Source organism: Protopterus annectens, chromosome 9.part0, assembly GCF_019279795.1.
Source record: "Protopterus annectens isolate FY-2018-M chromosome 9.part0, PAN1.0, whole genome shotgun sequence".
NCBI lineage: Eukaryota > Metazoa > Chordata > Ceratodontiformes > Protopteridae > Protopterus > Protopterus annectens.
In genome coordinates, this window is record NC_056743.1 from 1431273751 (window position 1) to 1431298236 (window position 24486).

General features: G+C 42.6%; 1 protein-coding gene across 3 annotated transcripts in view; it reads left to right on the forward strand.

The window, feature by feature from the left end:
* Positions 1-24486, forward strand: part of LOC122812109 (myoneurin-like) — a 947405-nt gene that overhangs the window by 138631 nt on the left and 784288 nt on the right. For all 3 annotated transcript variants that reach the window (XM_044084390.1, XM_044084391.1, XM_044084392.1), the window contains exon 3: positions 22275-22346. In XM_044084390.1, the coding sequence (XP_043940325.1) occupies positions 22305-22346 (42 nt within the window). In that variant the 5' untranslated portion in view covers positions 22275-22304. The remainder of the gene's footprint in view (positions 1-22274; positions 22347-24486) is intronic.

Sequence of the window (24486 nt, forward strand, 5' to 3'; positions counted from 1 at the left end):
CTAGGTCTAGATCTGGCTTTGCTAAGACCATTCCCCAGTGGCTTTTGGACCTTCTCCTTCCACCTCCCAGTTGTTGTAACCGATGGTAATCTACTTGTATAGCTTAGGCTACTGCAGCAGTAATTGGTATGAGGACCATAGTACAGTTGTATAAGTAAGTATCATAACAGTAGATGTTTGAAAGATCTCTTCTGCCGCAGCTGCTCTCTCCCTCCATCCCCCTGTGTTTTTTTTTCATGCCAGGGTGTGAACATGTATTTTTCTAATCCTAGTGATGTCCTATCAGGGCATAGCTTCCCTCACACACTTGGCATGAAAGCTTTGGAAGGACTTGTAATCCAAACCTGTCTTTTAGTCCACTCAGCTCAGGCTGTCTGTCTGGGTGCATTGAAGGTGCCTTTAAGCATTGGAAGCTGGCCATATGATAAATCCTTTGTAGGATATAATCCATATAGCTTAGGCTACTGCAGTGTCACTATCTTAGATACTAACCCCCCCCAGACTGGACATTAGGCTGAATGCAAGAGGAAGTCCTTTGACTTATTTGAGGAATCTCCTGCCTCTGATTTTGAAGATGGACCAGGAGGTAGACATAAACCTCCCTTCTGCTTGGTGGCCCTATATTTAGGGAAGTCCTGGAGCAAAGATCCCTGTCATTATTGTTTCTGTACTGACAAAACCAGATGAATTCCTTCAGCACTGAATCCCTTAATGGCTTCTGTCATAATGTCACTTGCCCTTTCTGTATACCAAATAATGAGTCGTGTGATGGTCAGGCAGGGAAGCAAGATTTTTCATCCTGTGTTTGCTTTGTGAGAGCATTAAGATGTTCTTTGTGTTTCACTGTTGCAGTCATCACATTTGGGTTATCCCTGCCAGGGTAGCCCTCAGTCGGCCTGAATACCAGAGGCTTAGTATTTTTGCATCGGTTGCTGTCACTCCAGGACTGACGTCAGGTTGTCAGTGGTATAAAATAAGGCAGCCGACGCCATTACATCAGTCTTTCTTGCCGAGGAGCCCAAAGCAGAAGCAGTTCGCACGAATGCAGTTGGCTGCTACCTGAGTTTTTCATTTCCAAATTGAAGTTGAAGTCTTCTAAAGCCAAGTACCCCATTGGGGATCCTTTTTTCCTGCTCTAACCGATGTCAAAAAAAGTTAACAATTGTCTCGCCTGTGGAAAGCAAATGCCACACCTAGACTTTCATTCTTACTGCGTCACTTGCTTAGGCCCAGACCATGACATCCCCCACTGTCGCTTTTGTGCTTTGTTCAATGCCAGAACTATACGTCATCGGGCCCTTATTGTAGCTAGATATTTTTGCTCTCAGTCCTCGAATTCTGATATGGCTTCGATAAGTCATCCGACAACAGATCTTCCAAAAAATGTAAGGATAAAGACAGATACAGACCGCACAGGTCCAAAACTGCCAATAATGCTTTCACAGCCCCTGATGCCTGCTTCTGTGGATTTGCAGGCCGATACCGAGACCCTTTCGGAGTCCGGTATGCAGTGAGACTCTTTTTTGACTAAGGATTCTGCGGATGTCTCTACCTTGGATGTGTCCGGAGCCGCTGAGCAGGCACCGCTTCCGAGGAAGTATTTCGCACTACCGATACTTGACACAGACAGACTTCTTTTGCGTCTACAGTTCTTTTGAAAACTACCGAGTTTCTAAGGCCCAGGGTACGAACAACACCCAAAAAAGTGACTACTCAAGCTCAGGCACCTGCTTCCTTGCCTCAGTCTCAAATGCTTAAAATGGCAGAAGACCTTTTATAATACTTATCAGGGGAAGCCAGTAAGGCCCAGGGTACGAAACACACCCAAAAAAGTGATGACCCATGCTCAGGCACCTGCTTCCTTGCTTCAGTCTCAAATGCTTAAAATAGCAGAAGACCTTATAATGCTTATCAGGGGAAGCCATGCTACCCCTTCCAAAAGAAATAGATTTGTCCCCAGTAGTTTTATCTGAACAAGAGTCCGATGACTCTGATGCTTCTGAATATGAAGATATGCAACCCCTCTCTGCTTATGAGGATTCTGATGCAGAGGAATCCATCCCTTCAGCCTCTCCACCGGAGAAATTTTCCTTTGGGGAAACCCTACATACTTTAAGGGAGTATTTCTAATGGGAATGTCAGGACTACCCTCAGTCAAAAAAGAGACTCAAGGAATTTTTAGATCTTCCACAGCACAGATCTCTGTCTATTCCTCCTGTCCCGGATGTTGTGGATTATTTTTTTATGGAATCCAGTCTGACTCCTGACACCCTCCCTCCTGCTCCCAGGAAACCTGACGGGTACTATAGAGTCCCTGACTCTCACAAATTTCTTTTCAAAAATCCTACTGCTGACCCTGAGGTAATCTCTCAAGAACCTAAAGGAATCAAAGCAAGTTCAGCTAAGAATCCCACCCCCTCAGATAGGGATTCCAGAGCATTAGATAGATGGGGTAAAAAAGTATACACCTCTGCTACTCTTGCTATTAGAGCACTAAATTGTCAGTTTCATATGCTGAAATATCAGCAACATACCATGAAACTCCTCAAACAAAAAATATCTTCTTTTCCTGCTTGTGCAGAAAATAGAGAGTTACAAGAGTTAATGCATTCTGCAAGTCAAGTAACTAAACACACCTTACAATGTGGTGGGAGGTTAGCATAATGGTTAAGGTGTTTACCTTACAAACATAAGGTACAGGGTTTGATTCTCACATGGGGTAATTGGCTAGGCTGAAAATGGCCCACAAGGGCAGTTAGCCTAGTACTAATCTATGAACCCAGAAGCATCTTGCAGGGCAGCAGTCACTGGTTCTGTCCTTAGAAGGCATGCTTGGCTTAAGGAACAGCCCTTGCCAGACCATGTCAAATCGAAATTATTGGATGCACCCTTGCACAAAGGCAGCTTATTTGGCACCAAGGCAGAAGAGGTCTTAAAAAAGATGGAAGAAAAAGCTAAATCTATGCAGACAGTTAGACTTCTTACAGGTCCAGCCACCGAGATTCAGTAGGTATTGCCACTCCAAGCCCTGGTCCTTTCCTGCCCCCTCCAGGTCAGCTCAGCCCAGACCCAGGGGAAGCAGGCCGCCCTAGACAACATCCTAAGGGAATGCAGAGATTTAAGCAATGGAGTTCCTCCTCTTCAAAACCAGGGAGTGCAAAGCCACCCCCTCATGGTAAGAACTCACAATGACTTACACTTTCACCCCCTCCCTCTGCCCACCTACTCTTGCCCCTAGGAGGAAAACTCTCCTTCCACGCAAGCACCTGGGCCACCATTACTACCAGGGAGTGCAAAGCCACCCCCTCATGGTAAGAACTCACAATGACTTACACTTCCACCCCCTCCCTCTGCCCACCTACTCTTGCCCCTAGGAGGAAAACTCTCCTTCCACGCAAGCACCTGGGCCACCATTACTAACGACCGCTGGGTCCTCAACATAGTGTTCCAGGGATACAGATTTTATTTCCACACACTACCAACCCCAAAAGGGTTCCCAGATCTTCCCCCAAACCAGTGGGCAGAGGCCAAAAAGCAAGTCCTTTCCCTGCTCTTTATGAGGGCAATAGACCATGTTCCTGCAGAACAGATAAGCCAAGGTTTCTACTCCAGACTCTTCCTGGTACCCAGAAAGGAGGACACATGGTGCTTCATCCTCTGTCTATCCATTCTAAACACCTTTCTGGTGATACCAAAATTCAGAATGCTAACCTTCCAGCAGCTTCTAACTATGCCCTCCAAGGATGCTTGGTTAGCCACCCTAGACCTAAAAGAGGCCTACCTGCACATCCCAATCAGGGAATCATACAGGAAATACCTGTGTTTCAGGGCAGAATCACTGCACTTTCAGTTCTCTGCGCTTCCCTTTGGCTTATCCACTGCTCCCAGAGTTTTCACAAAATGTCTAGCTCCAGCCATTGCTTTTTGCAGATAAAGAAATATTCAAATTTACCCATACTTAGACGACTGCCTGATTTAGACAGACAGTCAGGAAAAGCTGCTAAAGCATCTGACCTTTGTAAAGGACCTACTGACCTCCCTGGGGTATACTGTCAACGAAAAGAAATCCAAACTAGTACCCACTCAAAAAATTGTATTCCTGGGAGCAAGCCTGGACACAGCATCCCAAATCGCATTCCTTACACCAGAAAAGCAAACCTACCTGACAGCCTTCTCCTCTCAACTAGCCACCAGGACCCAGTTATCTGTAAGGAAAATCCTGCAAGCTCTAGGGTTCATGGCTTCTTGCATTCTACTCATTCCATATGCCAGACTGCATATGAGGAAACTACAAAGGTACCTAAAAAGCCTTTGGTGTCAGCACTCCCAAGACCTGGAAACTCTTATACTAATGATAACCTTGTCTAAGGAACAATTTTCTTTGGTGGGCAGCAGCATGGTACCACAACAAGGAACTTCCCTTCTCACAATCCCACGCTGCCCAGACCTTCACCACAGACGCATCAGACTATGCCTGGGGTGCACACCTGGACGGCAGGTGCATTCAGGGCCAATGGAGCCCAAATCAAATATATCTACACATCAACCAAAAAGAGATGTTAGCTGTTCAGCCCACTCTGACAGCTTTCAGACACCTACTCTCCCCGGGGCTTCTACTGATCAAAACAGACAACACCACAGTGATGTGGTACATCAACAAGCAGGGAGGGACCCACTCTTATCCTCTCTGCAGGCTCGCCATGAGCCTTTGGCGCACGGCCTCAGCCATGCAACTACACCTGTTAGCACAATTCTTGCCAGGCTCTCTAAACTCTCTGGCAGACAACTTAAGCAGAACTCTGCTGGACCCACATGAGTGGCAGCTAGACCAAAGAACCTTCACCCTTGTAACTCAGAAATGGGGCACCCCGAAGGTTGACCTCTTTGCCTCCCACTCCAATCATCAGCTCAGTAAATACTGCACCAGGGAACCTCACAGCAAGGCCTGGAAAGTGGATGCTCTATCCTTCCAGTGGGTAAACCTCTTGGTCTATGCATTTCCCCCTCTACCACTCATTTCAAGGGTACTGCTCAAAATAAGGGAGGAAAAACCAAGGACAATCCTGATTGCCCCAGACTGGCCATGTCAGCAGTGGTACCCATTGGTGCGCAGTCCGTCACCCCTGCCACCATGGCATCTACCTCTGATCCCAACACTCCTGACCCAGAGGAATGGAGAATTTATGCATCCCCCAATTGCAGACCCTCAATCTGGCAACCTGGCTTATTCCCTGACCACTCCACAAGCTGCCAGTCTAAGCAAACACGTTTTAGGTGTTATACGCAAGGCCAGATGCCCCAGCACTAGAAAGTCTTATGCTGACAAGTGGAAAAGGTTTTGCACCTGAATCCAGGCTAAGGGAGCTGGAACAGCACATCCCTCCTTACCTCTCATCCTGGATTACCTGGCTGACCTACTACACAGGGGTCTATCCTTCTCTTCTATTAAAATTCATGCCTCTGCCATCTCTGCTCACTTCAGCACAGAGCCACCTCTTTTCTCACACCGTCTCATCAAAAATTCATGCCTCTGCCATCTCTGCTCACTTTAACACAGAGCCAACTATTTTCTCACACCGTCTCATCAAACAGATCCTAAGAGGGGCTAACAACTTGAGGCCACCCAGAGGAGATCCTACCCCAACTTGGTACTTAAACATTGTGTTGGAAAAGCTCACCTTGCCCCCCTTTGAACCTGCAGCTTCAGCAAAGTTAAAGTCTCTCTCTTGGAAGACTGTCTTGCTTCTGGCCATCACTTCAGCTAGAAGAGTATCCTAGCTACAAACACTTATGGCTGTAGAGCCCTTCATTAATTTCCATGCTGACAGGGTTTCCCTCAGGGCTAACCCATCCTTCATGCCAAAAGTGGTGTCCAGTGTGGCGCTCAACCAATCCATTCATTTGCCCATCTTTTTTCCTAACCCACAAAACAAGGGGGGAAGGATTCTGCACTCTCTAGATGTGCACAGACAGCACAGATTCTACCTAGACAGGACTAAATCTTTTTAGAAAAACTGATGAATTGCTAGTCAGCTTTGCTGCAGGAGCAGAGAGCAAGGCCATATCCAAACAAACCATTTCCAAATGGATAGCACACTGCATCAATTTCTGCTACAAACAGCACAGGAAACCTCCCCCAGAGGGGGTCAGGACACATTCCACCAGAGCAACCTCCACCTCTGCAGCTTTCCTCAGAGGGGTCCCCATCAGGGACATCCTGGAGGCTGCAACATGGACATCTGTTCATACCTTGACCAAGCATTACCACCAGCCTATCTTCTCCAAATCCAGGACAGGCTTTGCCACTGGAGTCTTGCAGGGCATCCTAGCCAGCCCCCAGTCGTCTTGACTGCCTCCACCCTTTTCTTCAGCTGTGGGAATCAACCCAAATGTGATGACTGCAACAGTGAAACATGAAGAACATAGTACAGTTGTGTACACTTACCATAAATGTAGTTGTTAGAGTGTATTCACTGTTGCAGTCCTGGTTTCCCTCCCTCCATCCCCCATGTCTCTCTCATGCTCTCTCTCCTTTTAAGGAATTTTTGGTATTTACTTTCTACTGGTGGTGTTCTTCCACCATTACCTAGCTCTCTCTTGGGGGCTCCTGACAGTTGGGGCAAGAAAAACTGATGTAATGGCGTCATCTGCCTTATTTTATACCATTGACGACCTGACGTCGGTCCTGGAGCGACAGCAACCGACGCAGAAATACTAAGCCTCTGGTATTCAGGCCGACTGAAGGCTACCCTGGCAGGGATAACCCAAATGTGATGACTGCAGCAGTGAATACACTCAAACATCTACATTTATGGTAAATGTGCACAACTGTACTTTATATGGTTCACATTTATGTTCCATAGAATGCTTACTGCTGAAACAGACTAAGTCATGGAAGGGATGACAAACTTGGACCCTAAATCTAAATTGTCTTGCTGTCCACCCTCAGCTATGTTGCCAGCCTGACTATGTAGCTAGCCTATAGTGCCTTTGATATTTCAACCTGGACAGCAGATGCAAGGCTGTTGATGCTCCTTCGTGCCCAGCTGCACCTCTCACAGCTTGGTGAGAACTTCAAGGCTAAATTTATGAATGCCGTATTTGAAGGAACCTTGTTGTTTTGTCCCGGAGTAAAAGTCCAACTAGAGATCAAGAGTGAAAGCAGCACTGTCTTAAGTCTGATAAAATTTCAGTCTCCATAGTGGCATTTTTCTAGGACCAGCAGAGCCAGAATCAACTTTGGTCTTAGTGCACCTAACAGGGTGATTTTAGAGGCTCTAGCAAGGGGTCACAGGGGATGCAACTGCTCCAAGAATGGGTTTCCCACATATGCAGAGACAGATTAAGAATACTGCTGCCCTCCTGAGGCAAGCATTCAGCTCCCTGCGACCTTGCCCATCTGCTACTCTCTGGAGAGGCATTAAGGGGTCATTAGTCCATCCAGAAGAAGTTGTGGATGGCCATCACATATGAGCATTAGGACACAATTTCAAGACAATGTTTAATCTCCTTTCTGACTTAACCATAGCTGCAGTCCTAGTCCATCCCAGGTGCTTGACCCCATCAAAGATTTGTTGCAAAATTGAAGGACATGAGCTGCTATCAAAAGGAACATTCCAAGAAATACCACTAGACTACACTGGGCTAGGCTTTTGCTTGAGGATCTCTTCTGTTTCCAAATCGAGATCTAAGTAGCTTAAATCACATTGTCAAGGACAAGCCCTTTTTGAATTGTCATAGTCATTTTGCATTCTGTCCTTTCTTGTCTGTCCAGAGGAGGAGAGATGTGCTGTTTGGATCTTCAGGATGCATACTTATCAGAATGGCCCAGAAGATTCCACCACTTCCATGCAAGGGCCAATCATTAGCAGTTTCTGACACTGCCATTTGGTCTCACCACAGCCACCAATATGTTCATCAAATCCATGTCAGATTTAGTAGAACCACTAAGGCTCCAGGGTGTATCCTTGTCTGGGAATTGGCTCCTGGCAACCCAACAAAGGATACATTTGTTGCTTCAGTGGATTCTCTGTTCCATCTTTTTCTGTCTTGGGGCTTCACAGTAAACACACTGATCTCAGCTGATATCTGCATAGTCAATTATTTATAGGTCACAGTCTGGACACTCTAAATTGCAGTGTATTTTCCAGCTAGACAAAGTAGTTTTGCTGTAAATGGCAGTCCTGAACATATCTCAGAACTACTTGTTTCATCAACTGCCTGCCTTTAGGCTCTAGGTCTGATGGCATCTACTATCTTCATAAGGACACAAGCAAGATATTGCATGAGGGAACTTCAGTGGACCTTCAGATTATAAGGTCATCCTTTGGTGCCACTGTTATTAGAGTTCTTCTTTGGCAGAACTGCCCAAAAGTTTAAACTTGGAACGCTGGCCACAAGATAGATATTAAACCCCTAGTGCCAGATACGAAAGGTATGCACATACTGAAATGCCAAACCAGCAGTGGCAGTTCCTTGTTCTTCATCTTTCTTATCCACCTTGTTTTCAGGAACCTATTGGTACTTTCCTAAATGAAAGTGGTCAATAAGGGTTCTTTTAGGGTCATGGCACACATTTTCTTGGCTTTAAGAAGATCTGGAAAAAGAGTCCTTAGCAGCTAAGAATTGTGCGCAAGAGGCAGAGGGTGGAAAGCTGAAGTAAAACTTTAGATGCTGAGCTGACTGATTCCAACAGGCTTTAGTCTTCAAGGTAAAAGCGATGACGTTGTCATTGCCAACACCAGTCAAGTGTTAAATTAAGTATGTAACTTGATCATTATTTGGACAGTGCTACAGTAACCTTGCTGTATGGGTTATATCTTACACAGAGTATAACAGTTTGGGTGCATGAAAGCTACCCTTAAGCTTTGGAATTTGGCCAGTTGTTATATTCTAACGTAGCTGAAGAAAGCAAATGGTTTTGGCACCAAGCCCTTCTGAGCTTAACTGCCATTTAAAAGTGTTCCTGTTGTGGGCTTTTGAGGATCGATGGCTCGGGGACCTTCCACATTTATTTGTTTTCAGCAGCTTAACTTCTTCTTTAAAAAGAATTTAATTAAGCTAGGGATTTTTTAAATTATTTACGGTCACATGATTTTTAGTCACTTTTTACCATAAAGTTCGACTTTTAAGTGTGTGGAAAAAAGTTGTTACAATAGAAAACTATTTTTTTCATTGTTTTTAAGATTTTGTTCAAGTACTTTTTGGGGCTGGGGTTGTGTGTTTTAGTGAGTTTTACTTTAGATTTTCCCTTGGAGGAAAATGCTTTTTCGTTACCTATTTTACCTGCTGTTGCTGTTAGCCTTCTTCAGGTTTCAAGCTCCATTTTCGGCTTCATCATAAAACAGTTTAACGGTTCCTTGGTTCTTTCTTCTTCCAGCTACAATAAAGTTTCCAGACAGACTTTGCCACTATAGCAGGCTGCAAGTTTGCGTCCGCCACATATGGATGATTCTGCTATAGTTGTTTCCTTAGACCTTTCATCTTCTACCTTGGGTCCCTCTGGTGTAATCCTTCAGCTGCTATGGATAGGAGGTTAGACATGTCCTCTGAGGGTGTTGGTGTGCCCTTAGGGAGATTCCGTCTTGTCTGTCTCAGAGGAAGGAGGTGTGGGGATGCCTCTCTGCATAGCTGGACTGAGATTTCTGTTCCCAGGGGTGTTATGTCTGACAGGAGTCTATCTGCTTCTGTGGAATTTCCTGTTGAAAAGAAGCAGAAAGGTTAAACAATTTACATTCACCTGTCTCTGTTATTTCAGATAGGAACGATTTGTTATACTTAGTTCAGGCTCTTGACCCTTCTTTTCCTGGTGATTCTGGAAAGAGGCAAAGGAATTCTTCAGTTTTTAAAGATTTTTAGGATATTGATCAGAAAAATTATTATGAGGAGACATCTCATATTCTCACTTCGGGTAACTGATTTTGACTATCAGAGCAAACTCTCTCTCCCCAATTACATAAAAGAATTTGTAGCCAGAATGAATCAGTTGTTTTAGTGGGAACATAATGATATTCCACTGTCATTAAAGAAATATTATGATACATCATTAACTGGAATTTCCTGAACCTACTCTAGTTCCTCCTGTTCTTTTAGCTTTGGAAGATGTTTTTATTACAGCCAACCTGATAGTTTGTACAAAGGCCCTCTGTTCCTCAATTTTACAGATTTGTATTTTCTAATCCCATATTTCACCCTGCAGTGATTTATTTTAAATCCTGCTGCTAATAAACATCTGGTAAATGCTAATCCTACCCCCTCTGATAAGGATGGAAAAGTCTTTGAAAGACCTAGGAAAAAAAGAGGATACTTCTCCACTCTTATTTTTAGAATTTTTTAATTGTCAAGCTCACGTTAACTTTTATGCTTGCTTATTTTGCAAATATGAGAAGCATTTATAGCTACTTTTCACTCTGTTGAGGAGGAATGCTCTTTGTGCAATCTTGTTGCTTCTTTCTCACGTTACTAAACACACCTTTGAAGTGCTTATAAGTCAGCTAATGCTTCTTCTATTGCTACTGCTGGCACTGGAACTAGAACTGAGGATGTTAAAGCTGAAATTTTGAATTCTTCTGTAGATAAGTTGTTTTTGGACCATCTGCTGCTGAGGTCTTAAAAAGTGTGATGAGAGAGGGAAGCTGATTCAGAGGGCTTCTCTAATTTTGTAGCCTTCCTTCTCCAAGTTTGTCAAGCCTGTCTGTGCAGACATAGAAAGCGTCTGGCAAGCAGATATTCAAAAAAAAAAAAAAAAAAAAGGCAAGGGTCTCCAAAAAGAAAGGAAGACCCCCAAAAGAAACGAGTCAGTCTAACACATTTGAATGACTGTATACAGAATGACCTCCCCCTCCCCACCCTGGCAGACCTTTAAATCTTCCCCAAAGGCTGGCTCTCCATTTCTTTCTTTGAAACAGACACTCTCAGAGAAATGGATTTTAAGAGTGATTCTTTAGTGATGCAGATGACAGTGTGAATCACTCCATTTTTTCAAGGGATTATCTCATCTGCGAGAACTTTTTTTCTGTCCTGTCATTCAGCATGCAAGTCAGGGATGAGAGTAGCTGTTCCTCCTCCTTTGGTACCAAAGAAAGAAGCTTCATAGAGACCAGCCTTCTTTTTTCTTCTGTAAACTATTTTGTGAAAGTTCCAGAGTTCAGAATGCAAGCTCTTCACAGCTTGTTGCCTCTCAGTGCTCTTGTTTTTTGGTAACCCTAGATTTGAAAGATGCTTATTACATTCTTGTAACACTATATTTCATGTTTCTTAAGGTTTTCTGAGTCTGGATCACATTTCCAGTTCTTTGCATTACCCTTCAGGTTATCCATTGTTCAAAGGGTATTCACAGAGAGTCTAGCTCTAGTGATGGCATGCTGCAGACTGCACTGTATTTATGTTTCATTATCTAGATGACTTATTTATCTTTGCAGCATCTTATTCAGATGTCAGGAAACTCACTCTGAGATATCTCCTGCACAGACTGTTTCAGGAGAACATCTAAAAGTCTTGCTTGACTCCCCCTGTCAGGATTGTTTTCCTATGGTGTTTTCTATATACCTCATTTTAAATAGCTTTTCTTCCATAGAAAAAAAGTAGATCTAGATCTAGTCCTGAGCTTTTCCACTCTGTCCAAGTCATTGGATACTAGGATTCATGGTATCTGTGATTCTCATGAGTCCTGTAGTCAGACTCCATGTGAGCAAAATTCTATGGTAACTAAAATTGGTATAGTTCCAACATTATCACCACCTGACATTCTAGAGTCCTGATTTGGGATTTGTAAAAAGAGAACAACTTTGGCTAAAAGACCAGTTTTATCGGAGTCCAGTTCTCATTTTTTCCTTCCAGCTCCAGCACAGTCTATAACCAGAGATCTTTTAGACTTTATGTGGGGAGTGGTGTATATGTGAGTAAAGTAATAGGGTCTTTGGAACCAGAAGCACAGACCAAAACACAAACTTCAGGTACTGGCAAAAATAAATGCTCCAGAGTCAATCCTCTGTTCCCCATGACCATTACAAGTGGTTACAGACCACACAACAGTGATATGGTACATAAACGTATGGGTTCTATTCATTTTTTTCCTCTTAAACTGAAAATATTAAAAATAGAAATGTGCCTTTTCCCTACCATAGTGCAATCTCTGAGTTGGCATATTTAATCAGCAGGGATTGTGGGAGCACAGCCCCCTGCATTAAATAGGAATCAGTGTTTGAGTTTTCAGTATTTTTGTTTTTCCATATTTTGAGTTTTCAGTCAGATGTTAGGAATCCAAAAAAACTGTGAGGAGTTGGGCCTTACCCTTTGTGCAGATTAGCCATGGTAGCTTGGGATATAGCAAGTCAGCACAATTTCAATCTACATGCATCTTGTATCCTGTCAGACCAAACGTTTGTGGCTGACGAGCTGAGCCGGACCAAAGTAGACCTTCACAAATGGAAACTGAATGGGGGGAGGGGGATCCTCCAGGATATGATCCAGCTTGGAGAACACCTTGGATACATCCATTTGCCTCCATTCATAATACAAAAACTGGCAGGACTCTGTTTTTATTTCCTTGGACATGAATGATGTCCTTCCATATCACTGATGCAGTATTCTTCGTCTTGGGGATTGCTTGCCAAAGATAGCCCAACATCCGGCCAGTATACCAAAGCTTTCAGTTCTTGTAGGTGGAGTACATCACACATATACGTTCCATGCACAACATAGGGGATAAAGGTGACACACTGGTGCAAGCACTCGGAGAACTACTTTACTGCCAGTCCAAATACCATTATTGAATGTCGGTCTGAATGCAGTTTTCCTGTGTTGGTTACCAAACCGTGTTTTCACATAAGTGCCCTGCTGGAGTTTTTTCTTTTCCTTGTTGTCACTGTCATGGTGGTGGTGCTCATGTCATTCAGAAAGTGAAGTTGTCAGTGTGGGAGGCAGGATCCCCATAAAGACTGTCACAACTAGTATCTTGTTTGGGTGCTTCCCACAATCATACACAGTGTTCCATCTGCCAGACGTTTGCACCTAAGACCATACATAGTCACCTCTCCTCTTTGTCCATATAACTGGAGAACTAATGTCTTAAATTACTGTCTTAGGGTGCTATGACAGAATCCTCCTGTCAGGAGGGCCAGCCATCTGCTAAGAAGGGGAAAAAAAGATAGGCCTGATTTGGCTGTTCTCCAGCCTCTCCAGACATCTCTGTCAAGGCTGGTGAAAACCCAGAGGACCAGACAGTGCTTGCTTAGGATTCCTCTGCCACAGTGCCATTGGAGGCTGGTGTGGATCTGGCTTCTCGCTTGTCCTCAGAGGCTTTTCAGATGTCAGTGCCTTACATTTAGAGTGAATTTCAGTTGATTATATCTGAAGAACCAAGGAGGATTCCTCAGATCTTAATGAGAGAGGAAATTCCTGCAACCATTATATAGTTGGGTCAGGGGTCTGACCCTCAGAGGGTGTTTTGCGTGAATGTCCTGCAGGAAAATACAAAAGAAAAAAGACAAAGCATATTTCCACTGTTGTGAAGGATTCCCAATGTGAAAGGCATGATTTCATTCAGGGTTTATTTAATGCTTTGATGACCTTGAAGCCACCCCTATGTTCCTGCTCCTCCCTAGTCTTCCACTCCACTCAAGAGGCCAAGGAAATTCAGTTCCTCTGATGAGGATCTGGACTCAAAGGAAGAATCCATGGCTTATTCTTTCCATCTTCCTTCCCCCTTGGATTGTGGTTCAGAGGAGGAGAATTCCTTGGGTCCAGACTTCCCTTTGGAAGAGCTGTCCTTTGGGGATAACATTGCCTGTGCGATGGGCTATGTTAAGTGGAATTTTTAAAGTCTCTCATGTTCAAAAACGTATGAGTTCTTACTGATGGAGTCTCCTAAACCATATGTCTTTCTGCTGTTCTGGCTGTCTTTTGGATATCTTTTCAGCAGCTTCTGTAGCCGCTGACTCTCATCCTCCTGCACCTAAGAATACATATAGGTTCTGTAAAGGGCCTGAGGAGTGCAAATTTCTGTATAAATACCCTCCTGCTGACCCTTCTCTTGTGTCACTCTCTTATGACAAGCCATCCAAGTTGCTGCCCTCCATCAACCTGTTTTCTGATAAGGATAGTAGAGCCATAGAATGGTTGGGCAAGAAAGTTTACACTGCTACCACTTTGTCCTTTGAGGCCATTAACTACCAGACTCATTTGACCAGGTATGTTTTGGTTGTCCTTTGAGGTTTCTTAGATGGTTTCTGATCTTCCTGACTCTGAGGGGAAGGCTTCATCCCTTTCCCTGTTGGCTCCACTTTACAAGTTGCTTACTATTCAGTCAGATGCAGCTGATGGCTTTTCCAGGGCTGCTGCTTTTAGTTCAGTTATAAGGTGATGTTATTAGCTTAGTGTTCAGGATTTGCCTGATGACATTAATGCAAAACATTGAATGCTCCTTTGGATGACAAAGGTCTTTTTGTTTTTTATGCTGCAGACCTTTTCTTGTCCCTCCAGGACACGGGCAAAGCCTTGCAGGAGCTGAAACATGAATGGGGAAAAAAATATAAGCTTCAGAGGAACTGTCCATCCAGGTCTGCTTTTGTTCATAGGCAATCTTGCCCTCCTCCCAAGGGCACGAAAGGTTCTATACGTGTGCCTCCTGCTAAGTCTACTCAATCTCCTGCCTCCCAGTAGCCTTCTTTTCAGGTCCGGCTTGGTTTTGTTTCGTGGTTTGCTCCCTCCTTCCCTCTGCCAGGTTCCCTTGTCCCTCCTTTCCCCGTCTCTTCCACATTGGCTACAAATTATTTAGACTCTTGGGTTCTGTCCATTATCCATCAGGGATATTTCATAGTTGGGAAGTTTCTTCTTCCCTTTTCAGGCATCCCTCAACCTGCTCGGGAACAGCTCTCTCATTTCCCAGAGCGTCTTCACTCCTTTGTACAGGGCACCATTCAAGCCTTGCCTCCCACATAGGTAGGGAAGGGATTTTATTCCAGAATGTTTTTGATCCCATGAAAGGAGGGTACATGGGGACCATTTCTGTGTCTTTCCCTGCTAAACACATTTCTGAAGATTCCTTCCTTTTGGATATTATCCCTTCAGACATTTCCCCCTCTTCTTCCACAGGCCTTTCTGGTGTCTCTGAATCTCAAGGATGCATATTTAACATTCTCATCCATCCTCTTTTCAGGAAAGTTTTACATTCCTGTCTCTTCCTTGCATTTTCAGTTCCCTGGTTTGTCCTTTGGCCTCTCTCTTGCCCCAAGGGTATTTATCATATGCCTTGCTCCTGTAATTGCTTTTTGCAGGATTCGAGGTATTTAGATTTTTCTCTAGCTAGACAATCTGCTTATTCAAGATCCTTCTTCCAGCATTCTGCTTAAGGATCTCTGCTTTACTCCTTGCCTATTCCCAGTCTAGAGTTCATCATAAACCTCCAGAAATTAGTTCTGACCCTTTCCCAGAATCTTATTTTCCTCAGCTGCAGGCTTCAGACAGTTCATATGTTGGTATCTCTGCCTACCCTCAAGGCTGAGTCTCTGATAACCCTTTTCCAATCCTTTATTCCTTCTGTCACAGCCAGGGGATTTCTCTGGGTCCTGGGGTTCATGGCTTCCACCATTCCCATGCTCCCTCTCACCAGGCTTTGTATGAGGAAACTTCAGTGGTACCTCAAAATGGTGTGGCTTCAACATTGTCACCGCTGGAGTTCCTGGTACCTTTCCTTCCCTGTTTCAATCTCAAGCTTCAGTGGTGAATTTGTCAACTTTCTCTCAACCCAGGGCTTCATATTCAAGCTCCAGTAGGAGCTCTTTACAGGTGCCTTAGACAGGGGGTGGGTGTCTCATTTGGCCCCCTAAAGGTTCATGGTCTTTGGTTTTGTGATGATGTGAGGTAGTGCTGGCTATGCCAGGAGGTGTAGGGCAGTGGATGTGTAACGTATGCCAACATAGCTAGCTGCAGTTTGTAAAGAATTATGTCATTTGTATATCAAGTTGATTTGTACAGATGGTTTTGCATTTGTAAAGCTGCTTATGTTAAAAAAATGTACCAATAGTGGGTCCTGCTGGACAGAAAAGAAATACGCCTGTATGTCAGACTGTATTGTAACCGTTGAAATTAATATATTTTAACAGAAGCTACTGGAAGAGAAGAGGTTAGTCCTGCCCAGCTAATTTTGAAAATAGTCTGAAATTAAATTACCTGGTTTAGGCCATAAAGATTATATTTCACAGGTCTGATTGCAGCCAGAGACAAAATGTCTGTGAAAACCAGCACTCGGAATCCTACTGTATTGTCCTTAGGGGTGAACTAATTGCTACCCTGGAAGGGTGGAGGTTTTTGAAATGGCTTTATAGCTCCCAGGTGCTGTAACCCATCTTAGCAAAAGTGTGTGTGTGTGTGTGTGTGTGTGTGTGTGTGTGTGTGTGTGTGTGTGTGTGTGTGTGTGTGTGTGTTGACACATATGTGCTAAATTCTGACAGTTTCTAGTAATGGGAGTAGTGTGGGAACCAGAGTCAGATGATCAGATATTATGTCGTTCTATAGCTAGTACTGAAATGATATTTAGGTATTAGTGAGAGATGTCACTCAGCACTGAGCGGTCTGTTTGTGAAACCTGACAGATATCATCTTGCCTTTCTAAGTGAACTAGGGGACAGCAATTCTTTAGATCAGTCAGGAAAATATAGTGAAATTAGTTAAGTATTGTTTTTCAGTATGTGTGTGAACCTTTTCATCAGTGTTTTTTAATATTTTAATATTTCCTGTGAATGAAACTCTGGTGTTTATTGTAAGTGGATATTTAGTACTTTCATGTACTTTTATTATTTACATCCATCCATCTTCAACCTCTTTTTCCCATTTTGCACATTGGGTCGGGGTGTTACATCAACAGTGACAGTCATCTCAAGCCAAGGTTTACACCACCGGGTGGCTAGCCCTGCTGCAGTTTTTATTATTTATTATTTATTATTAAATATTTAAACTTTTCAGTGTGGCTGGTCTTTTAGAGAATATTTTAACCTTTGAGAGTTTGTTTGTGTCTTTCGGCTTTTCCCGGTTAGGGGTCGCCACAGTGGAACTCCGGTCCACTAATGATTGGCAGTAGAGTTTTACGTGCTGGCTTGCCGGGCCTAACGCAAAACCTTCGAAGGAACGCCTGTTCACGCATGTCGCCACACAGAAGACGCTCTAACTGAGAATCGAACGGGCAACGTCTTAACTGTGAGGCGACAACACTACCGCAGCACCACCACCGCAGTCATTTTAACCTTTGAGAGTACTTATATTTATGTGGTCACACTGTGACCACTCCTGAAGGCCTTGCTGCATTGGTCAAGCACCTACCATTTGCATTACTATTAATTTTACTCCGTATAATTGGGTTCACTTGTAAAGAGCTTTAGAGTTGCTAAGTGCTTTGGTGGCAGTATCTACCCTATAGTCTGGGCAGAGGAGGCATAGCTGGTAAATCTGTGCCAGCCTTTTCCAGGTGTGTGTGTGTGTGTGTTTGTGTGTGTGTGTGTGTCAGCTACTTGGAGCAGGGACACAGAGCACTGGTTTCACTGAGGGTGATGAAGGACTTGGCTTGGAACACTCTGCTGAGGACTCAGCTCTACAGCTGTGTCAGTGGGAAGTCTTATTTGGGGCCTGGAGAAAGAGAGAGGGAAACCCAGCTCCAGGACTGAGTGTGTTCCATGTGTGCTCTTAAAGGAAATTGTGCTTGGTGCAGAGAGCTGCATCTGGAAATACTGTGTGCATCTATTTTTTGTTCCAGGTGACTGCCCCTTGCTGGTGTTGGTGGTGAGGATTAAGGCTCCTTGAGCACTGGTCCAGAGGAGGGATGTCACAAGCCTCCTCATCAGAGGTCAGTCCACATCAACATAAAGGAAATGAGGGCTCTGCTTCTGGGTCTGCAAGCTTTTTATTCCATATTTCATGCCATGCCCCTCAAAGTTTTCACAGACAATACTATGGTGGTATAATGTGTCAACAAGTGGGGGGGAACAAGGGCCTATATTCTTTGCACACTAGCTGTTCAGGTCTGGGATTTAGCTGTCCAGTGTCAGGTGACTCTTCAGGCAGTTTACATTCCCTTGGAACACAATGCAATGGCAGACTTGAGCAGGTCCAGCACACAAGCTGATGAATGGGTGCTTCAGAGATGAGTTCCTGGACATAGGCCATTGGTGGGGCATTCCTCAGGTAGATCTTTTTGCCTTCCCTCTGAACAGGCAACTTTTTCTTTTCTGTTCCAGAGTCCTAAGTCCTCTGGCTTGGAAAGTGGATGCCATGCCTTTTCCTTGGAAAGGGATATTTCTGTACGCCTTCCCCCTTTCCTATGTTACCACGTGTTCTGCACAAGATCAGGCAAGACTCTTCCCAAAATCTTTTTGGGGACTCCCTTTTGGCTCAGATAGCATTGGTTCCCCCTTCTTTCTCACTTTGCCAGGTGCAGTCACCACAACTTACCTCACCAGGTGGATCTTATGGAAGACAAATGATCTCTTATCCATCCTTACTTGTCCACTCTTCAAGTAAAACTATTTTTGACTACTCCTCTCGACTCTAGGTTTAAGGTCAAGCAATTCTTTAAAAATTATCCTTCATATCAGGCTTCCCAGGAAGCCTGTTCTGCCTTCTTTGAACCTCACTTTTGTACTGGAAAAATTGACCTAGGTTCCTTTTGAGCCTGCTTTTTCAGCTTCCTTGCAACACTGTAATTAAGACTGTTCTTCTTTTGCCTCTTACTTTGGCCAAGAGAGTTTCTGAACTCCAAGCTCTCATGGCTATACCTTTTTTTTGTTTTTCATAGAGACAGGGTGTCTGTTCATACTAGTCATCCTTTTGTGCCCAAGGTGGTTAATGAATTGTCTCTCAGTCAGTCTATTCATCTACCTTCCTTTTTTCTTTCTCAGCAGTCTGAGAGCAAGAACGTTCTTCACACCTGGGATTTGCATAGGCAGCTAAGATATTGCTCAGACAAAACTAAGGGTATTTGCAAATCTGGGCAGCTTTTTGTTTATTTGCTTCTCAGGACTTTGGATTTGGTTGTTTCTAAGCAAATTGTTTCCTCCTGGATTTCTAAGGACATTTCCTTCTGTTGTTCTTTTCATGGTAAATGTCCCTAGACATCTGTAAAGATACGTTCGTCTATGGCCGTTGCCTCCTTTGGTGCTTTTTTAAAGGTGTAGATACCAGTTCTATCCTTTAGTTGCTACTTGGTCCTCTGTCCATACTTACACTAAACAGTACAAGTTGGATGTTATTTCCAAAGTGTGTGTGTGTGTGTTCGTTCGTGTTCTGTGCCTTCCTCCCAGGCTTCTTCTTGAGCTCTTGTACTTTCACGAAGGTGAAGTATACTGCAATAGTGATATGGAAGGACATAGTACAGTTGTGTAAAGTCTTACCATAACAGTAGACATCCTTCTGTTCACTGTTGCAGTATTTGCTCCCTCCTTCCTTCCCCCTCTGTACTGCCTCTTGCCCTATTTTCTGCTTCCCTCTTGATGGCCGAGGGTCTCTTTCTTCCTTTTTCCTTGTTTATTTTTCCTTCTGGATGCGTATGATGTTCTTAGTGTTTCACTGTTGCAGTCATTACATTTGGGTAATCTGCTGGCAGGTTGCCCTCAGTCGGCCTGAATATCAATGGGCAGCAGTAGTTCTCTCTTTAGAAAATGGCCAAGGGCAATTACTACAAGCTTCCCCACAGACTAGATGATCTCACTCAAGACTGGGGGTGTTTGATGCACACCCATCTTGAAACAACTTCAACTAACTGCCTGGCTAGAGTTTTAGTATTGTTTAGGCAGCTGTTTTCTGAGGACATGCAGGAGGTATTAAAGGAGGCAAAGAAACCTGCTGCTTAGAAAATCATATATTAGTAAATGGAAAACCTTTTCTAGTTGGTGCTAAAACATGAACCCGGACCCCTTTTTAAGGCTACAATGTGTGTGGAAGGGATCTACTTTCAATTCTCAAATTACCGACATACCGAACTTTACATTACCGAGGCGAAAAAGACGAAAGGTCAAAGCATGAAAATCGTAAAATATTGAATTCCATAACAAGCTGCAGATGTCACTAAACACATCAGACAGTCTACACACTTCTCTGAAAACAAATATAAAAATATCTGTCCCAGATATCTAAAAAAATTATAAACTAAATAATTATTTAAACTATTCCGCATAAATCCACGTAAACTACACCTTCCTTCAAACAAATAGAACTATATCAGTATTTTAATTTACAAGTTACGAGTTCAAAAGTTTTCTTATAACTGCCATTCCCACTATACATTGCCAGTCATCTTTCCCTTTTAACGTACATTTCCAAATTTTATCAGTGTTAAAGCTGTGTCTGAAATAATTTGTGAATACATCTCAAAGAATCACTTTACTTTGTAAACCTAGGTTTGCTTATAAGAAATGCCGATACTGCCGGGAGCGTAATATACAAGTTGCTATTCGCTGCTTGGATGTAAGTAACAGAAAATGTTAAAAGTACAGCTGCCACATTACAAGTAGCACCATACAAACAAAAGTAGAAATTAAATAATTCTGAAGTAATATTTTACATTTATAACAACTGTTTTTGTTTATGGAGGGGGCAAGTCCCCCTGCACCCCCCACACCCCCTGCAAATTATATATAACAACTCTGAGATTGCACTAAACTGAGGGAAGGCGTAGACCTACTGATCCGGACTACATCACAATCTGCATACAAAAAATAATGGTATTTTGGTGTTGTAAGATGCGGTGATCTGCATTTTTGTTGTTTTAACCTTTCGGCTTTTTCATCCCAATAATGTAAAGTTTGGTATTTCGGTAATTCGAAAATTGAAAGTAGATCCGTGGAAGTTATCCACTGGCCTTTCTTACTCTTCTGTCAAGGTTCATTTGTTGGCCTTTTCAGCATGCCTACTCATGGATCCTTCCTTTTTGGCATATTCCCATGTTAAAATGTTTTTAAAAGGGGTGTTTCATACCAGGCTCCCTAGAAAACAGGTGTGTCTTCCTTGGTATCTCAACTTTGTTTTGAAAATGTAACTGTTGCTCCATTTGACCCAGCCCATCAGGCTGATTTAAGGTTCATAACATTGGTAAACATTTTTTATCATTGCTCTAATTTCTGCAGGAAGAGTGTCTTGAGTTGCAAGCTGTTACTATGGGTTAGTCTTGTCTCATTTTTCACAAGAGTAGGGTTTCTTTGAAAACTAATCCTTCCTTTATGCCTGAAGTGGTATGTAAGTTTACCTTCAGCCAAGTTATCTAGTGGAAAAATATCTTACTGTAAATAAACTGGTATAGTTTCCATGAACTGTGATGTAGAGAGGCTGCCCTTTTTCCAACACAATGAGTATTTTTGGGTGATGAACATCTTTAGGGAAAAGATGGCAGAAGACTAGAAAGGAGATCAGTAATGTGTAGTTCACTAGTTCACTATGAATATAAATAGTGCAGCATAAACGTAGTACTGTAAATATGTTTAAAAACATTTCAGAAGGGCTGGAGCTATGGAGGCATTGCATTGAAACAAGACCTTTTTTTTTTATTCAGGAAAGTCTGGAGAATTTGGTAGGGGAGCAGGTTAGAGAAGAAGTTTAGAGGGAGAAATGCTTTTGACTTAAATGGACTGATTAAAGACAGGAACAGGAGTGGAGAAAATGACCTTGGTAAGTGGACTTGTCTTTTATGAATGGAAGCATGTTGGAGCAGATGAATGGGAAGAATTGAAAAGCACTTGCACAAAATGGGGGGGGGGGGCTTTTATGAAAAGTGATGGACTTCAGAACTGGAGTAAATGGACTTGCAACATACTTGTGGAGGAGAATGAATGGTATCAGGTCAGAAGGTTCTTTAAAAAGGGGTGATACGTTTAGTAAAGGAATGGCTGCACTACAGAGCAGACCAGCTTGATATGGAATTGGAAGAAGCATGCGTGTCCAGCTGTATGTCTGTCTTTCTTTTCAACCCTTTCTTTTTACAGCAGTGGCGTTGTCTTCAGCCTGTCTTTAGAAATGTAAGTGAGAGGTTAGAGATATTTTTCACATATTCTCCCATGGAGTAGAGTATTGGTTCTGTGAGTTGGAGCAATGGTATTAGTTTGTGCCTTTGGAGGCAGGGGGGTTAGCCTTCTGTGACCATATCAATGGGGTGTTTAATTGGGAGGGGAAGACTTGTAGAGTGAGCTGCATGTGTCTGTTATAGTGTGTGCTTACTGTTATTGGGCCCATATGTATGATTTTTTGCTTGTTCTACCACACTAGAGCAAATGACAGTATTTTTTTTGTCTTGACAGAAATGCGACAGTGAACTGGAGAATAAGAAAATGCCAGCAACATCCGCCTTTAAGCCCACCTTGCCTGCTAAGGTACAGTAGCAGTTTTATTACTTTTTTTTACCATCATGGGATATTTAGTGAGCTTTGAGATTTATATTAACTAGCATGGGCTATGCTCCTATTTTATGCTTCATCTGTAGATAACATTGGCAAATGTGTTTTTATCATACTAATTCTGCAATGTAGTGAAGTCTTCAAGATGTAATCATTTAGTACCATTTTGCACGGCTTATGAGGTCTGCAGGACTGAGTTTTTTCCTGTGGAAAACTTTAGCTGTTTTCCCCCATTTGTACAGGGTAAATGTTATATGAATAAGACCCTTTTAACACAATTTTATACATTTATCCCGATCATGTATTACTTCCACTGTTAACCTATACAATTCAAGCTGAAGTGAAAAAGAAGTGCCTACATTCTTACTGTAACAGAAAATAGTTCACATAAATTCCTAATATTTTATTTTTTGAAACTCCAAGCATAAGTAAATATAAGTCAGGAGCTAAGAAAATAGGAACAAAACACAGGGTACAGACAAGAGATTACTGAGGTAGATTCAAGGAGTGGATAGTAAGCTTAGAGGAAATTTATTCTAATGAATGGAATACAGAGAGAGGAAAAGACAGACTTATACTGCCATCTAGTGTGTGTGTATGGTAGCTACTATGCACAGGCTAGTCGAGATGAGGAAAAAAAGCTTCTTGTGACAAACAAGTAGTGGTACTAAAAGTACATGCCAACCCCCCCCCAAAAAAAAACTATGCTCATACTTCAAAACAACACCTTAACCAGAAGCACACTTTTCATATTACTGCAAGTAGTGACACAAAAATAGAAACCATAACCAAACTAAACTTCTCAGAGTCTTAATAGACATTAACCTCAAATTTGATCACCACATACTTCATTCAGTCAAGAAAACTCACTAAAAACGCTGCGTCCTGTATAGAGCTAAACACTACCTGGCAGATCGAGCAAGGGTTGTAGCCACCTTCCTTCTCTGTTATGATTCCCCTTTTCTTACAAATACCAACACTATGTGTAAAACTAATCTAGCCTCCTTCTACTGCAAAATAGTTAAATTTGCAACCAACCAACTTCATAAAACACACCACTGCTTTGTATTAAAACAATTAAACTGGCTTGAACTCCCAAACCAATTGGCATACTCACAACTAGTTAATTATTGGCCACAGGCTATTGTACTCTGCTAACAAGTGCCCAGCATTACAAAGTACTGTACTGAAATGTTCACCCACCCGAGACCTTCACTCCAGCAATAAACGTTTACTGTGTATCAGTAAGACATTCAAAACTCCTGGGGACTCTCTACTCTCATTATGTGTCAAAACTCTGAAATGAAATCCCCACACAGTTAAATCAGGTACAAAACATTAAATAGTTTCAAAGCTTGGCTGAAACAGCATCTATGCCAAAGATTGCTCTGTTCTTCCTGCCCACCTGGTTAGCGTTACTCTGATTACTTTTTTTCCAACTCTTACAGTCTCATTGCTTCCATGTATTTTACCTCCTCGTTCCTTCTCATACTTTATTTCCTAAACTCTTTTCTTCCTCCATTCACACCCCACCACTAACTACAATTTGTCTTCGTGTTCATTCCCATAACTTCTACCTTCATATCAGTTTTTTTTTTAAACTGCATTCTATTTGTCTGTAAATTATTACTAAACTGAAAAATACCTCTATTTGATCTTTTCCCTGCACCCATCATGCTACAAGTACATTAATTGTTATTGTGTATTCAATAATTAGACAGTTTGTTATTTCACTCTTGTTTTTCATGTTAAAATGCTATGTTTGTGTAAGAAATAATTATAAATAGTTAAAAATTGTGCAAATAAGTTCATGTACATCATGTGTAACTTAATTGTAGAGCTTTCTCTCCAGCCCTCTGCTGAAAATGGGTTTTAACCCAGTCAAGACTTTTTGTGGTCAGCAAAGCCAAATAAATTAATCTGAGTAAGGAGTTTGAAACAGTGCTGACAGATGGAAGTCAGCTTTGGTGTCAGGTGACCTAAATAGGGGTGGTCTAGAAGCAAAGATGTATGAAAAGTCTGTTTCTTAGATATTTTTTTTTTCAGATGACTTTAGAAGCTTTTTTGTTGCAGCTTCTTTAAGATTGGGACTTTACAGAGATTAAGAAAATTAAAG